Genomic DNA, 12,800 nt, shown 5'->3' with positions numbered 1-12,800 from the left:
CGTTCTGACTAATCAAGAACCTATCAATGTCTGCCTTAAATATACCCAATGACATGGCCTCCACAGCTGCCTGTGGCAATGAATTCCACAGATTCACCACTCTCTGGCTAAAGAAGTTTCTCATCTCGCTTCAAAATGGACCTCCCTCTATTCTGAGGCTGTACCCTCTGGTTCTACACTCCCCCACCAAAGGAAACACCTTCTTCACATCCATTCCATCAAAGCCTTTCACCATCCGATAGGTTTCAATGAGATCCCCCCCTCATTCTTCTAAATTCCAGTAAGGCCCAGAGCCTTCAATCACTGCTCATACGACAACCTTGTCATTCCTGGAATGATTCTCATGAACCCTCTCCAATGCCATCACGTCTTTTCTTAAATAAGGGGCCCAAAATTGCTCACAATACCCCAAGTGACCCCACTGCTGTTCACACTGTTGGCGCATGACTGTGTCAGCTCAAACCGCATCATCAGGTTTGCGGATGACACAACAGTGGTCGGCCTCATCAACAGCGATGATGAGTCGGAGTAGAGAGAGGAAGTGGAGCGGCTGGTGGACTGGTGTGAGAGGAACAACTTAAGTTCATATGTGGAGAAGACTGAGGAGATGATTGAAGACTTTTGGAAGGTGCAGAGGAACCATCCCCCTCTGCACATACTTGGCTCCTCCGTAGAAAGAGTTAAGTGCACCAGGTTCCTGGGAGTTCACATCGAGGATCTCACCTGGTTCCTCACTATCACCTCCCCGAATAAGAAGGCACAGCAGCACCTCCACTTCCTGAGGAGATTGAGGTGAGCGAAGCTCCCCCCATGAGCCCCCCACCACCATCTTAACTGCATTTTCCAGGAGCACCACTGAGAGTGTCCTGACAAGTTGCATCTCCATCTGGTATGGGAGCAGCAGAGCATCAGACTGGAAATCCTTACAAAGGACTGTGAGTATGGCTGAGAGGATCAATGGGGTCTCCCTACCATCCATCGGAGACATTTACCAGGAGTGCTGCTTACACAGGGCCCTTAGTATTGTCAAGGATCCCCCCAATCCATCCAGCATCCTCTTTGACTTTCTACCATCAGGCAGGAGACTCCGATGCATAAAAACAAGAATGGTCAGGGTGGGAAACAGCCTCTTCCTTCAGGCCATTAGGCTTCTGAACCCCCTGTCGTATCGCATTCGAAGCGTCACTGGATAATTTGTTCTGTACCCTGCAATATTTAATTTATGCACTTTACTTTGTTTATCTATGTGTAAATCATTTGTAGATTTCATCTTACTTTCCTAAGTTATTGTTTATTATGTGCACTACTTTGCTTGACACCTTGGTCTGGAGAAAAATTGTCTCATTTGACAGTGTACATGTGCATAGTTAAATGACAATAAACTTGACTTGACCAGAGCCTTGTACATCCTTGCTGTTATATTCCAGTCCTCTTGAAATGTCTGCCGACATCGCATTCGCCTTCCTCAGCACCGATTCAACCTGTAAATTAACCTTTAGGCCTGTGTGTTCTGCCTTTGCTAACATGGAACTCGGAACTGTGAAGGAGCATATTTATAAATTCAGCAGACAATAACTACTCATAGACAAGTTAAAAAAAGTTCAGAAAAGTTAACTGAATGTTGGTTTTTATTTCAAGGGCGTAAAATACAAAGGTCTGGAACTTTATGTTACATTGGATAGACCTGCGTTCAGTCCTTCGAGCTGTTCCTCAAGAGAGGGCGGGTGAGAGGTGTGACCTCAGTGTGGAGGCTGAGGAATTGAGGGTGGCTTCCAGTTTTCAACCGAGGTTGACACCATCCCTCACTCCCTGCTACAGTCCGGTGGCCTCCAGTTGAAGTGTCTCTCGCAACCCCTCTCCCATCCCGAGAAACTGGCCGGCCCAAAACGATCAAGTGTATCAGTTTTAAAATACTCTTTTCATATTCTAAGAAGAAAATCTGGAGCCGGTTGGGTCACTTACCAACCAATAAGGTTCTTCTCAAGGTTAACGGCAAGTCAGTTGGGTGCCACCACCCAGGAGGGTGACACTCTCCGAAGCACCTGCCCAACTCCGTAAGGACTCTACGTTGGCCAAGCTGGAAGATCCCTTATGTCATGCAGTCCACCACCTGAATCCGCCGGGATCTGCGGCCAAACACCCTTCAAACTGTCGGCTGGAAGGTCCGCGGTGGGATTACGCCGCTTCAGCAACCCCTCGCTCTTGGGATCATAGACCAGCTGCCCCGAGACCTGATGGGATGGGCAACCTGGGGCTCACTCGCACAGGTCTGGGGCGCTCAGAGAGGACAGCAGCCAGGTGGTAGAGAGTTTGCGCTGGATGTTGGGCGTCGGTGTGGGAGGGGACGGTGGGGTTTGCAGTGGGAAGGGATGGTGGGAGGGTGCTCGAGTGGAACGGGCAGTGTATTATGATTGGAGGGGACATTCAGCCATGTTGTGGTGGGGAAGGGTGCTTGGGTATTACAGTGGGAGGGGCAGAGGTATGTTGGGGTGGGAAGAGGCGGTGTTTTGCAGTGGGGGGGAGTGTGTAAAGGTGTTGGGTGTGGGCTTGTGAGTGTGTTGGGTGCGGGCTTGTGAGTGTGTTGGGTGCAGGTGTGGGGGGAACGGTTTGTGAGGGCGATGGGACGGTTTGTTATAGGTGTGGGAGGGGCTGGTGTTTGGGGGTGGGAGAGGTCAGTGTGTGAGTGTTGAGATGGCTGGGTGTAAGTGAGGGACAGGTCGGTGTGTGAGAGTGTTGGGATGGTTGGGTGTAAGTGTGGGAGAGTGTTGGGGCAGTTGGGTATGTGGGAGGGAACAGTGTGTGGGAGAGGTCGGTGTGTGAGTGTTGGGACGGTTGGGTGTAAGTGTGGGAGAGTGTTGGGGCAGTTGGGTATGTAGGAGGGAACAGTGTGTGAGAGTTTTGGGACAGTTGGATGTAAGTGTGGGTCAGGTCGGTGTGTGAGACTGTTGGGACGGTTGGGTGTAAGTGTGGGGGGGGATGGTGGGTGAGGATATTGGGATGGGAGGGGCCGATCCAAAGCGAGAGGCTGCCGTTGAACTTGGGCCCACTCCCAGCCTTCCCGATGAGAACGCAAGCCCAATATCTGTACTGACAACCAAAACTATTTACTGAAGTCACAAACGCCTGTTAAAGAACGGAAATCAAAAGAGGAAAAAAAAGAGATAACTGCAATGGTCACCATACGTTCCCCTTCATACAGCGGCCTGGCGCCACCACCAGCTGCACAGTCAGGCGGGAAACGAGTGGCCTTAGGTCGGGCTGAGTCACTTGGTTTCACTGAAGGCTATAATATACAAAACTGCTTGCAGAACAAATAGCTCGGCCGTCGTTGCGGAGAGGTGGAGCGGCGACGTCCCATCTCCACGCACTTCCTTGGCCTCAATTGGTCCTTAAAAGGTCTCTCCCTCCGCTTGTTCTGCAGACAGGACAGCTTTCGCTCGTTATTGAAAAGTCAAGCAGAGACTAGATGCGTACTACCTCCTGCGGCTTGGGTACGAAGGATCGGGACGAGTGGCTCAAACCGGTAAAGGAGGCAAAAAATGTGGTGCTCCCTTGATGAAATTATCACCTCCTGGAGCTTGGGGTAGGGGGGGGAATGGGACAAGGGTTTTGCTCAGTTCTGGAATGGGGGGAGAGGTGGGGATCAGTCTTTTCTGAAACAGGATCACCTCTCCATGCATCTCCCTCTCTCTCAAAACGGAATGGACAAGAGGCAGGCAGTCTTAGAACATGGCCACCATCAAACCTTTCCCCTCCAACTGTTCAAGAAGTGTTGTTGGTTATTGAGAACGGAGGGGGGGTTTGGTCTGAGGAAGAAATTCTGCAATTCTGCCCCCACGAGGGGATTCATATTCTCTGTGACCAATATGCATCCCCTGGTGAAATTTTAACCCTGGGAATATATTCTGGTCTTGACCTTACTGTTGAAAATCTAGCTGATCCCCAGTTCAGAGAGCAAGGTCAGCTTTCTTTAACTGGGTCTATATTCTGGCCTTGCCCTTACTTTTGGGGAATCCAGTTGGTCCCCAATTTGGGGAGCAAGGACAGCTTTCTTTAACTCCTTTGTTGGTATCGCTGGCAAAGCTCATGTTTCCTCCTCGCTTCGACGAATCAAAGGAAAGAAAGTGAAAGTGACAGTGGGTCCCTGTGTAAAATGGCCCAGGCTAACTTGCTGGACAGATGATTGAATCATAGGAGCTCAAGAAAAGAAATTTTAAGGAAGAGAAACAAATCTCAGGTTAGTTTTTAAATACGTGTCTTGAAAATAAATTTGGCTTTTTATGTTTGGCACATTTTCCTACCTTCTGACAGAAAACTTACTGGTGGGCCAAAAGCTAAGACTACCTCGGCATTGGAAAGCTGTCGTCAGTGTTCCTTACAGATGAGGAGTGAAGAAGGGAGGACATTGGAACAAGGAAGAATAATAAGATATCAATCCCTCCCCCTCCAAGAAAAAGTTGTATTATATTACAAGAGGGGAAGGTTTATAGTGAAAAATAGCGAATCGATCAGGCAAAAATGCTCTGTCTTTCTCTCTCTGCAATGTCCGTCATTGTTCCCAAAGGGTGGGGTTTGGGGTGGGGAGGGAACAGGAAAGGACTTTAGTCAGATCAGTTGGATCACTGCGTGGAAGGTTTAAAAGTCGTTGTTCCTGGCTGCCCGTTGTCAAGGCGGTTGCCAAGGGCCCCACTATACCCGGGTAGTGGAGTGCGGGTGGGGTAATGTGTTGTTGTGGCCGGAGGGGTAAGTGTTGAAGGCGTGGAGAGGCTGCATCCCGCTGATGTTGCTGGGGATCATGGTGATGGTATTGGGGCTCATGAGGGGCACGTCGTCGGGGGCCCGGCGCAGGGCCAGGGTGTAATCGGGGGGGCAGGCGGGCCGCAGGATCTCGTGGGGCCGCAGGGCGTCCAGGTCGCGGCTCTCGTGCTCGCCGTGCTTGATCTGCAGCGACATGATCTCTTCCTCCTGGGCGTGGGCCAGGTCGTTGGCGGCGTTGCGCTGGGGGCTGAGCCGGCGGTGCAGCTCATGGCGCTTGTCCCGCTTGTAGTAGAGGGCGGCGAAGGCCAGGATGTTGAGGAAGAGCAGCGAGGCGCCGACTGCCACCGTCACGCTCAGCTCGGTCGAGTAGTCCCGCGAGTCCTCTGGCAGACGCACGTAATTGGGTGGCTCCTCGGTGCGCTCCTGCGCAGGCGGTGAGGTGACCAGCGGCCGCTTGGTGGTGATGGTCCAGCCTTTGCCGTGAGCCCGGTTGGTGAGGAAGGGGTCCTCGGGCGGCAGCTTGGTGGTGGACGTGTACTGCAGGATGTCGTGGAGGTTGTGCAGGTGTGGCACCAGCTCCAGCCAGAAGGCCACCTTGTTAGCCCGGTAGTGCTCGCGAATCCGAGGCTTGAGCCCGATGTGCAGGTAGGGCTTCTCCTTGGAGTTGAACTTGGTCCATGCCACCTCCTCGAACCGGTTGGGCTTGGTGTGGATGAACTTGGTGTCCTGGGGGACTGGTTTGTTGGGATCACTAGAGGGGAGAAAGAGAGAATTAGCAAAATCACTGTAATTTGCATTGTCAGGAATGGGCATGTTGGATGATGACCTCCCAGTGTTCAATGCCACATTACGGAGTCTTATAGTGGGCCCGTTAGGTCCACATCAGCCAAGGTTCCCAACTGAGGAGGTCTCATTTACCCACATTTTGCCCATATGCTTCTAAACCTTTCTATGTACCTGGTTTTAGTATCAAGTGCTCACCCAACCTTCCACACTATTGAGGACATCTTCAAGCAGTGGTGTTTCAAGAAGGCGATATCCATCATTATGGACCCTCACCATCTGGAATGTACCTTCTTCTCATCACTACCATCAGGGAGGAGGTGCAGGAGCCTGAAGACCCCCACTCAGTGACTCAGGAACAGCTTCTTCCCCTCTGCCATCCAGTGCTGAATGGTCCACAAGCACCACCCCACTATTCCTCTTTTGAACTAATTTAGTTGTTGTAACTTTTAGTGATTTTTATGTCTTGTGTTGTACTGCTGCATATTGGGGGTTTGACAGTCTTTTTTTAATAGTTTGTTTTGTGACTGCCTGTAAGGAGACAAATCTGAAGGTTGTACAAAGTATACATACTTTGGCACTTTGAATTTTGAACCAAAGAGTACCATAAGCTTGCCTTTAGAAGTTGAGGCATTGAGTTAAAGTGTTGGGAAGTTATGATGCAGCCTTATAGAAGTCTGTTCAACACACTTCTGGAGTACTGCTTTCAGTTTTGATCGTCCCACCACAAGTAGGATATGGAAGCTTGGGAGAAGGTGCAGCAGAGGCTCACTAGGATTCTGCCTGAATTAGAGCGCATGAGAGGTTGGACAAACTTGGATTGTTTTTCCCTGGATCCTCAGAAAGGAGATCTGACAGAGGTTTATAAGATTCTGAGAGGCAGAGATAGACAGCCAGTATTGTTTCTCCCTGACACGAACTGTCTAATACAAGGTGGTGAGTGTTCTAAGTGAGAAAGGGAAAATTCAGGGGAGATGTGCAGGACCTGTTTGTTTTTGTGTGGGTGCCTGGATCGGCCAGCCAGGGCCAATGCTGAAAGCAGTTATGGTAGTGGTGAATCTGTGGAATACGTTGCCATGGTTGGCTGTGGAGCCCTGATCTTAGGGTATATTAAAAGCGGAGGCTGATAGGTTCCTGATCAGTCAGGGGAGAAGGCGGGAGAATGGGGTTGAGAGGGATAATAAATCAGCCATGATGGAATAGCAGAGCAATCTGGGTGGCTGAATGACCTAATTCTGTCCCTTAGTCATGGAGCAGAAGACCTAGATCCCTTAGGTGATTAGATATGCAGGGTATGGACTACGGCAGGCAGAAGGGATAAGATGTCAGAAGCTTAATCATTTTGACACAGTTTTGTTTTTTTTTGTTGTTCTATTTGTATTCTTTCTTGCAGAAATTGTGCATATAATATTTGCTTAATTTAATTTTCTAGCTAACATTGTGTATGCTATCTGTCTGTGATGGTGCCACAGGTAGGTTTCTCGTTACACAGAAGTGGTCCTCATGCAGGATTCCCTAAAGGTGAATTTGCAGGTTGAGCTGGTAGCAAGGGAGGCAAATGTGATTTTAGCATTCATTTTCAGAGGACTAGAATATAAAAGCAAGGATGTAATGCTGTGGTTTTATAAAGCACAGGTGAGGCCTCACTTGGAGTACTATGAGCAGTTTTAGGCTCCTTCTTATATATTTACCGAGACACAGTGTGGAATAGGCCCTTCTAGCCTTCCAAACCATACCACCTAGCAACCCTCCAATTTTAACCCTAGCCGATTCACAGGACAATTTACAATGGCCAATTAGCCTACCAACCAGTATGTCTTTGGACTGTGGGAAGAAACCAGAGCACCTGGAGGAAATCCATGTGGTCACAGGGAGAACATACAAACTTCTTACAGGCAGTGGAGGGAATTGTTCCCTGTTCGCTGGTACTATAAAGCGTTGTGCTAATCATTACCCCACCATGCCACCCCTTTCTCTCAGAGAGGATGTGCTGACGTTAGAGAGGGTTCAGAGTAGGACTTAGACAGATTAGGAGAACGGGCAGGTAAGTGGCAAATGAAATACAATGTTGGAAAATGCATGGTCATGCACGCTGATAGTGGAAATAAATATGCAGACTACTTTCTAAACAGGGAGAAAATCCAAAAACATGAGATGCAAAGGGACTTGGGACCCCTTGTGCAGAACACCCTAAAGGTTAACCTGCAGGTAGAGTTGGTGGTGGGGAAGACAAATGCAATGTTGGCATTCATTTCAAGAGGTCAAGAATACAAGAGCAGGGATGTGATGCTGAGGCTTCATAAGGCATTGGTGAGGCCTTACCTTGAGTATTGTGAACAGTTTTGAGCTCCTCATCTAAAAGCTGTACTAGCACTGGAGAGTATTCGGAGGATGATTCCAGGAATGAAAAGGTTAGTATATGAGGGACGTTTGATGGCTCTGGGTCTGCACTCGCTGGAATTTAGAAGGATGAGGGGGGATCTCATTGAAACCTTTTGAATGTTGAAAGGCCATGACAGAGTAGATGTGAAAAGGATGGGTGAGCCTAGGACAGACGGCACAGCCTCAGGATAGAGGGGAGTCCATTTAAAACAAAGATGCAAGGAAATTTCTTTCGCCAGAGGGTGGTAAATTTGTGAAATTTATTGAAGGCCAGGTCATTGGGTGTATTTAAGGCAGCGCTTGATATGTTCTTGATTGGACACAGCATCAAGGGTAATGGGGAGAGGGCCAGGGAGTGGGGCTGAGGAGAAAAAGGTTAGCCATGATTGAATGGCAGAGCAGAGTTGATCCGCCAGACAGCCTAATTCTGCTCCTACGTCTTATGGTCTTATGATCACGACAATGATTCTGGGAATGAAAGGCTTGTCATATGAGGTCCTGTTTACCGTTCTGGGCCTGTACTCATATGAACTGTGGTGCTGGTTTTGGGTGGGGGGGGGGAGGGATCTCACTGAAATTTATCAAATGTTGAAAGGCCTCAACAGAGTGGATGTGGAGAGAAAGTTTCCTACGGTGGGAGAGTCTAGGACCAGAGGACACAGCCTCAGAGTAGAAGGACATCCATTTAGGACAGAGATGAGGAAGAATTTCTTTAGTCAGAGGGTGATAAATCTGTGGAATTTATTGGCACAGGCAGCTGTGGACGCCAGGTTATTGGGTATATTTATGGCAGAGGCTGATAGATTCTTGATTAGTTACAGCATGAAGGAATACAGGCAGAAGGCAGTAGATTGTGGCTGAGGAGTAAATGGTCAGCCATGATGAAATGACAGAGCAGACTCGATGGGCCAAATAGCCTAATTCTACTACTATATCTTATGGATATATGGTCTTATATACTGTACTTGTGCATCTGACAGTAGACTTTGTCCCTTACACGATCATGTGCCAAAGAGCTTGTTCTTGTTCTGTATGCTTTATGTTCTATATACAGTTTGGGAACTTCAAAGGGGTTTTCTCTTTGGCATGTGCAGGTCAATGGACCACAGCAATCTTGACAGTATATGTAGTATCTTGTGCCCCTTCAGGCTGTTATATGTTGAGTAAGACCATTAGATATAGGAGCAGGATTAGGCCGTTTGGCCCATCTAGTCTGTTCTGCCATTTGATCAAGGTTTATCTCATCCCTATTCTCTTTGGCGCCTTTACTAATCAAAAGAGTCCCCGCCTTCTTCTAAACTCCAAGGAGTATAGACCCAGACAGTTCAACCACCCCCGACAGGCCATTCTGCCCCTCTTTTGTCTAGTAGGGTGCTTTGAACTGAGTGTGAACTAACCCGGTCTTTGCGAAGTTGGTCCAATAGGTCATCACCACTGCGCTGAGCATGACGTCGTTCTTGGAGAAGTTGCAGGGGAAGAGCTCGGTGACACCAATCATGGGGATGCCGAAGACGTAGGGGATCTCGTCGCCATGCGCTGCATCTGCCCACACGGCCTTCATCTCGCTCTGGCAGTGGTGGTAGAAAGTGTAGAAGTAGGTGGGCGACTGGTACTCGGCATGGAGTCGGGCGGTGGCAATGGCCGGCGCGACCCACTGGTGGTCAGTGAAGAGTGCCAGAAGGGTCTTGCGCCGCATCTCGCCGTTGTCGCGGTCCGCCCAGTCTGTGTACATGAACTTGATGGTCTCCCGAAGGATGTCCTTGCCTTCTGGGTAGCCATAGAGGTTGTCCACAAAGTTGGAGACGGCAAAGTCGAAGTAGCTGGCTGAGATGCCATCCTCTGTGTTCACCAGCGACTCCACGAACTTGAAACCCTCGCCCTGGTTGACGCCCAGCAGGATGTCGTAGTTGAGGAACTCCCCCTGCTCCATCAGGATCTCAGGGTCATCGGGGAGGACATCACCGTCCACCACGGGCCCAAAGGCGATGTGGTACCTGGTGGGCTGGATGTCCTGATCTACCAGCTCCCGGTAGGACTTCCTCCGCAGGCATTCCACCATGTCCACAGTCTCAGCAAAGTTGCAGCCCACCTTCTTGGCCAGCATCCTGGTGTATTTAGCCGGCTGGTAGTTGACGGACCAGCTTGAGATGGCAGTGCCACTCTGCGCAATTGCCCGTTGGAAGAGACCTGGAAGTGGAAAAGACGGAGAGATGAGGCGGGGCTTCCCGCCAACGTGTTTCACTCTGTCCAGCTTATGCATTCTGATTGGTCTACGCCAGCCCCTTCCCTCTATCATTCATCCCCTGTGACGCAGAGGGAGGCTGTTCAGCCCAGCCTCCCGTGCCAGCCCTTTGTAAACTGTTCCTGCCAGAAACACACGAGATTCTGCAGATGCTGGAAATCTTGAGAGCAACACACAGAGAAAGTGCTGAAGGAACTCAGCAGGCCAGGAAGCATCTACGGAAATGAATAAGCAGTCTACATTTTAGGCTGAGTCATCATTAAGAGTCTCAACTGCTTATTCCCCTCCATAGTTGCTGCCTGACCTGCTGAGTTCCTCCAACACCCTTGTGGGCTGTTTCTTTCATTCGACATCTCCATATCCTCTCTTCCTCCATCTCCCTCAGATACAGATATCATCCAGTTCCTTCTTGTAGAGTGTTATTTCAATCTGTCCCTCCCCCTCCCCATAGAGAGGTACAACATGGACACAGGCCCTTCGACCCATCGAGTCCATGCCAACCAATAATCGATCATTTACACCAATTCCATTTCATCCTCCCTAATTCCCACCAACACCCCCCGCCCCAGATTCTCCCCATCAGGGGTGGGGGCAATTTACAGTGGCCAATTAACCCACCAAGTCCACACATCTTTGGGATGTGTGAGGAAATTGGATTATCCAGAGAAAACCCATGGAGCCAATGTGCAAACTCCACATACAGACATTGCCAGAGGTCAGGTTTGAACCCAGATCTCTGTCACTGTGAGGCTGTGGTTCTACCTGTGTTAAAGATGTCTTTAGTTATTACTCTCTAGCCCATTAAATCTACAACCCATCCAGCCCATAGCCGGCTTCCCTTCATGGTCCCGATGTTAAGTTTGACACGCCACCCCTCTCTGAAATCTTATCCACATTCAGGGAACAGACCCATCTTTGACAGTCCCTCTCACAGAAGTGCCTCATCCCAAGGCCCACCACACACAGATCTTGTCCCATCTCTTCTGCTGTACGTTTAACCTTGGTGGGGGGGGGGGGGTCAAGATGCATGAACCTTGACCTCTTGACCTCCAGCCTCATTTCAGTAACAGTCAACACCCAAATGGAGAACGAGCTCGGATGTCTACTGGTCCTTCTGCCAAGAGAAACCACAGTGAAAACCATGATGGTCAATTCCACCCTGTTTGGTTGTCATTGTGGTTGGGAGAAGGAAGGGAGGCAGACTGATACCCCCATTTCTAGCAGCTCCACAATTCCATCACCAGATGCTGGTGAGTGCATTGGAGGACACGCTCTCCACCTTGGAGTTGTGGGGGAGGGTGGGTGTGGATACCTTGAGGCCCGGGCAAGGCTGCCAACTCTTCAGGAATGGTTGGAGTGTCCAGGATTCCATCGTCAAAGATCCCTACCGTGCCGTCTTCTTGTAGGAGGTCCAGAAGCCTGAAGTCCTACATCAGCAGGTTCAGGAACCGGATGATCGGAATGGGTCTGGTACACCGGCTCGAACGTGCAGGAATGTAAGAAGCTGCAGGGAGGAGTGGACTCAGCCCGATACATCACAGGCACACCCCTCCCCACCATCGGTTGTAGCTACCGGTGGTGTGGCCTCAAGGCGGCTACATCCATCATCAAAGATCCCCACCATGCACTCTTCTTGTAGCCACCATCAGTCAGGAAGTACAGAAGCCTGAAGTCCCACACCACCATGTTCAAGAGCAGCTACTTCATTTCAACCATTCAGTTCCTGAAACAACTGGCACAACCCTAATCACTACAGTTTAGCGACACTATGACCACTTTGATTACAATGTTCAGATCGTGTTCTTCCTTGTATAATTTATGTCTTCCTCATGAATGCTGTGTATCTGATGCTGTGTGTCAGGGTCATGAGCGAACTCAAGCTCAGAAATCCCAGAGACTTCAGCAGTTCAACCAAAACAAAAGATCTAAGACAGAAATTACTAGCAAGACTAACAAGAACTCGGGCATTACACAGAATCTTGAAGAACTGAGTTCACTCACGTTACATAGAAGAACTTGGTCAGTGTTTCTCCTGACAAGGATATACAATAACTGAGCAAAGAGGGGTTGACTTGCCCCCCCCCCCCCCAAAATACAAGCTGGAACACATAAGAATTCAGGTCCAATCAAACAGCCCCAGTGTCCAGACGAATCAGTAACCCCCAAAGACCACAACTGTAATACAAGACATTGAAAATCCCGTGCTAATTCCATTATCCCAAATTGAATAAAGGTGATAAATACAAAGAGAGGTTAACACTCTCCATGATACCACATGAGACACCTGCAGCACAAAGTGAAAACCCAGAGCTAATCCAAAGACTAACAATTAGACATAAAAGGTTAACAATCCAAGTAACACTGCATGCCCAAGAAAATACAATCTACATACTCATTGAAAAAATCTTTTCTTTTAAAACTGACCCCTGCTTGTGACACTATGTACCTGTGATGCTGCTGTAAGATTTTCATTGCACCCGTACTAGCGTGGATGACAGTGAACCTGACTAGTCCCTCTCCCTTTGTCCTTTTTATAGTCTGTTTTCCAACAACCTTACATCCATGCCTGAAGTCCCACACCACCAGACTCAAGGACAGTTGGTTCCCGTAAAGCATCCGGTTCTTGAACCAAACT

The 12,800-nt window shown here is 49.2% G+C and overlaps 1 protein-coding gene across 11 annotated transcripts in view; it reads right to left on the bottom strand.

Moving 5' to 3' along the window:
- Positions 1-4,689: 4,689 nt before the first annotated feature.
- Positions 4,690-12,800, bottom strand: part of LOC140197282 (neuroligin-4, X-linked-like) — a 320,059-nt gene continuing 311,948 nt past the window's right edge. For all 11 annotated transcript variants that reach the window (XM_072257209.1, XM_072257205.1, XM_072257206.1 and 8 more), the window contains 2 exons: positions 9,321-10,110; positions 4,690-5,509 (listed from right to left, as the gene is read on the bottom strand). In XM_072257209.1, the coding sequence (XP_072113310.1) occupies positions 4,690-5,509; positions 9,321-10,110 (1,610 nt within the window). The remainder of the gene's footprint in view (positions 5,510-9,320; positions 10,111-12,800) is intronic.

Source organism: Mobula birostris, chromosome 5 (genome assembly GCF_030028105.1).
Source record: "Mobula birostris isolate sMobBir1 chromosome 5, sMobBir1.hap1, whole genome shotgun sequence".
In the NCBI taxonomy this organism is placed as follows: Eukaryota; Metazoa; Chordata; class Chondrichthyes; order Myliobatiformes; family Myliobatidae; genus Mobula; species Mobula birostris.
This window is presented reverse-complemented; position numbering and strand designations above follow the sequence as displayed.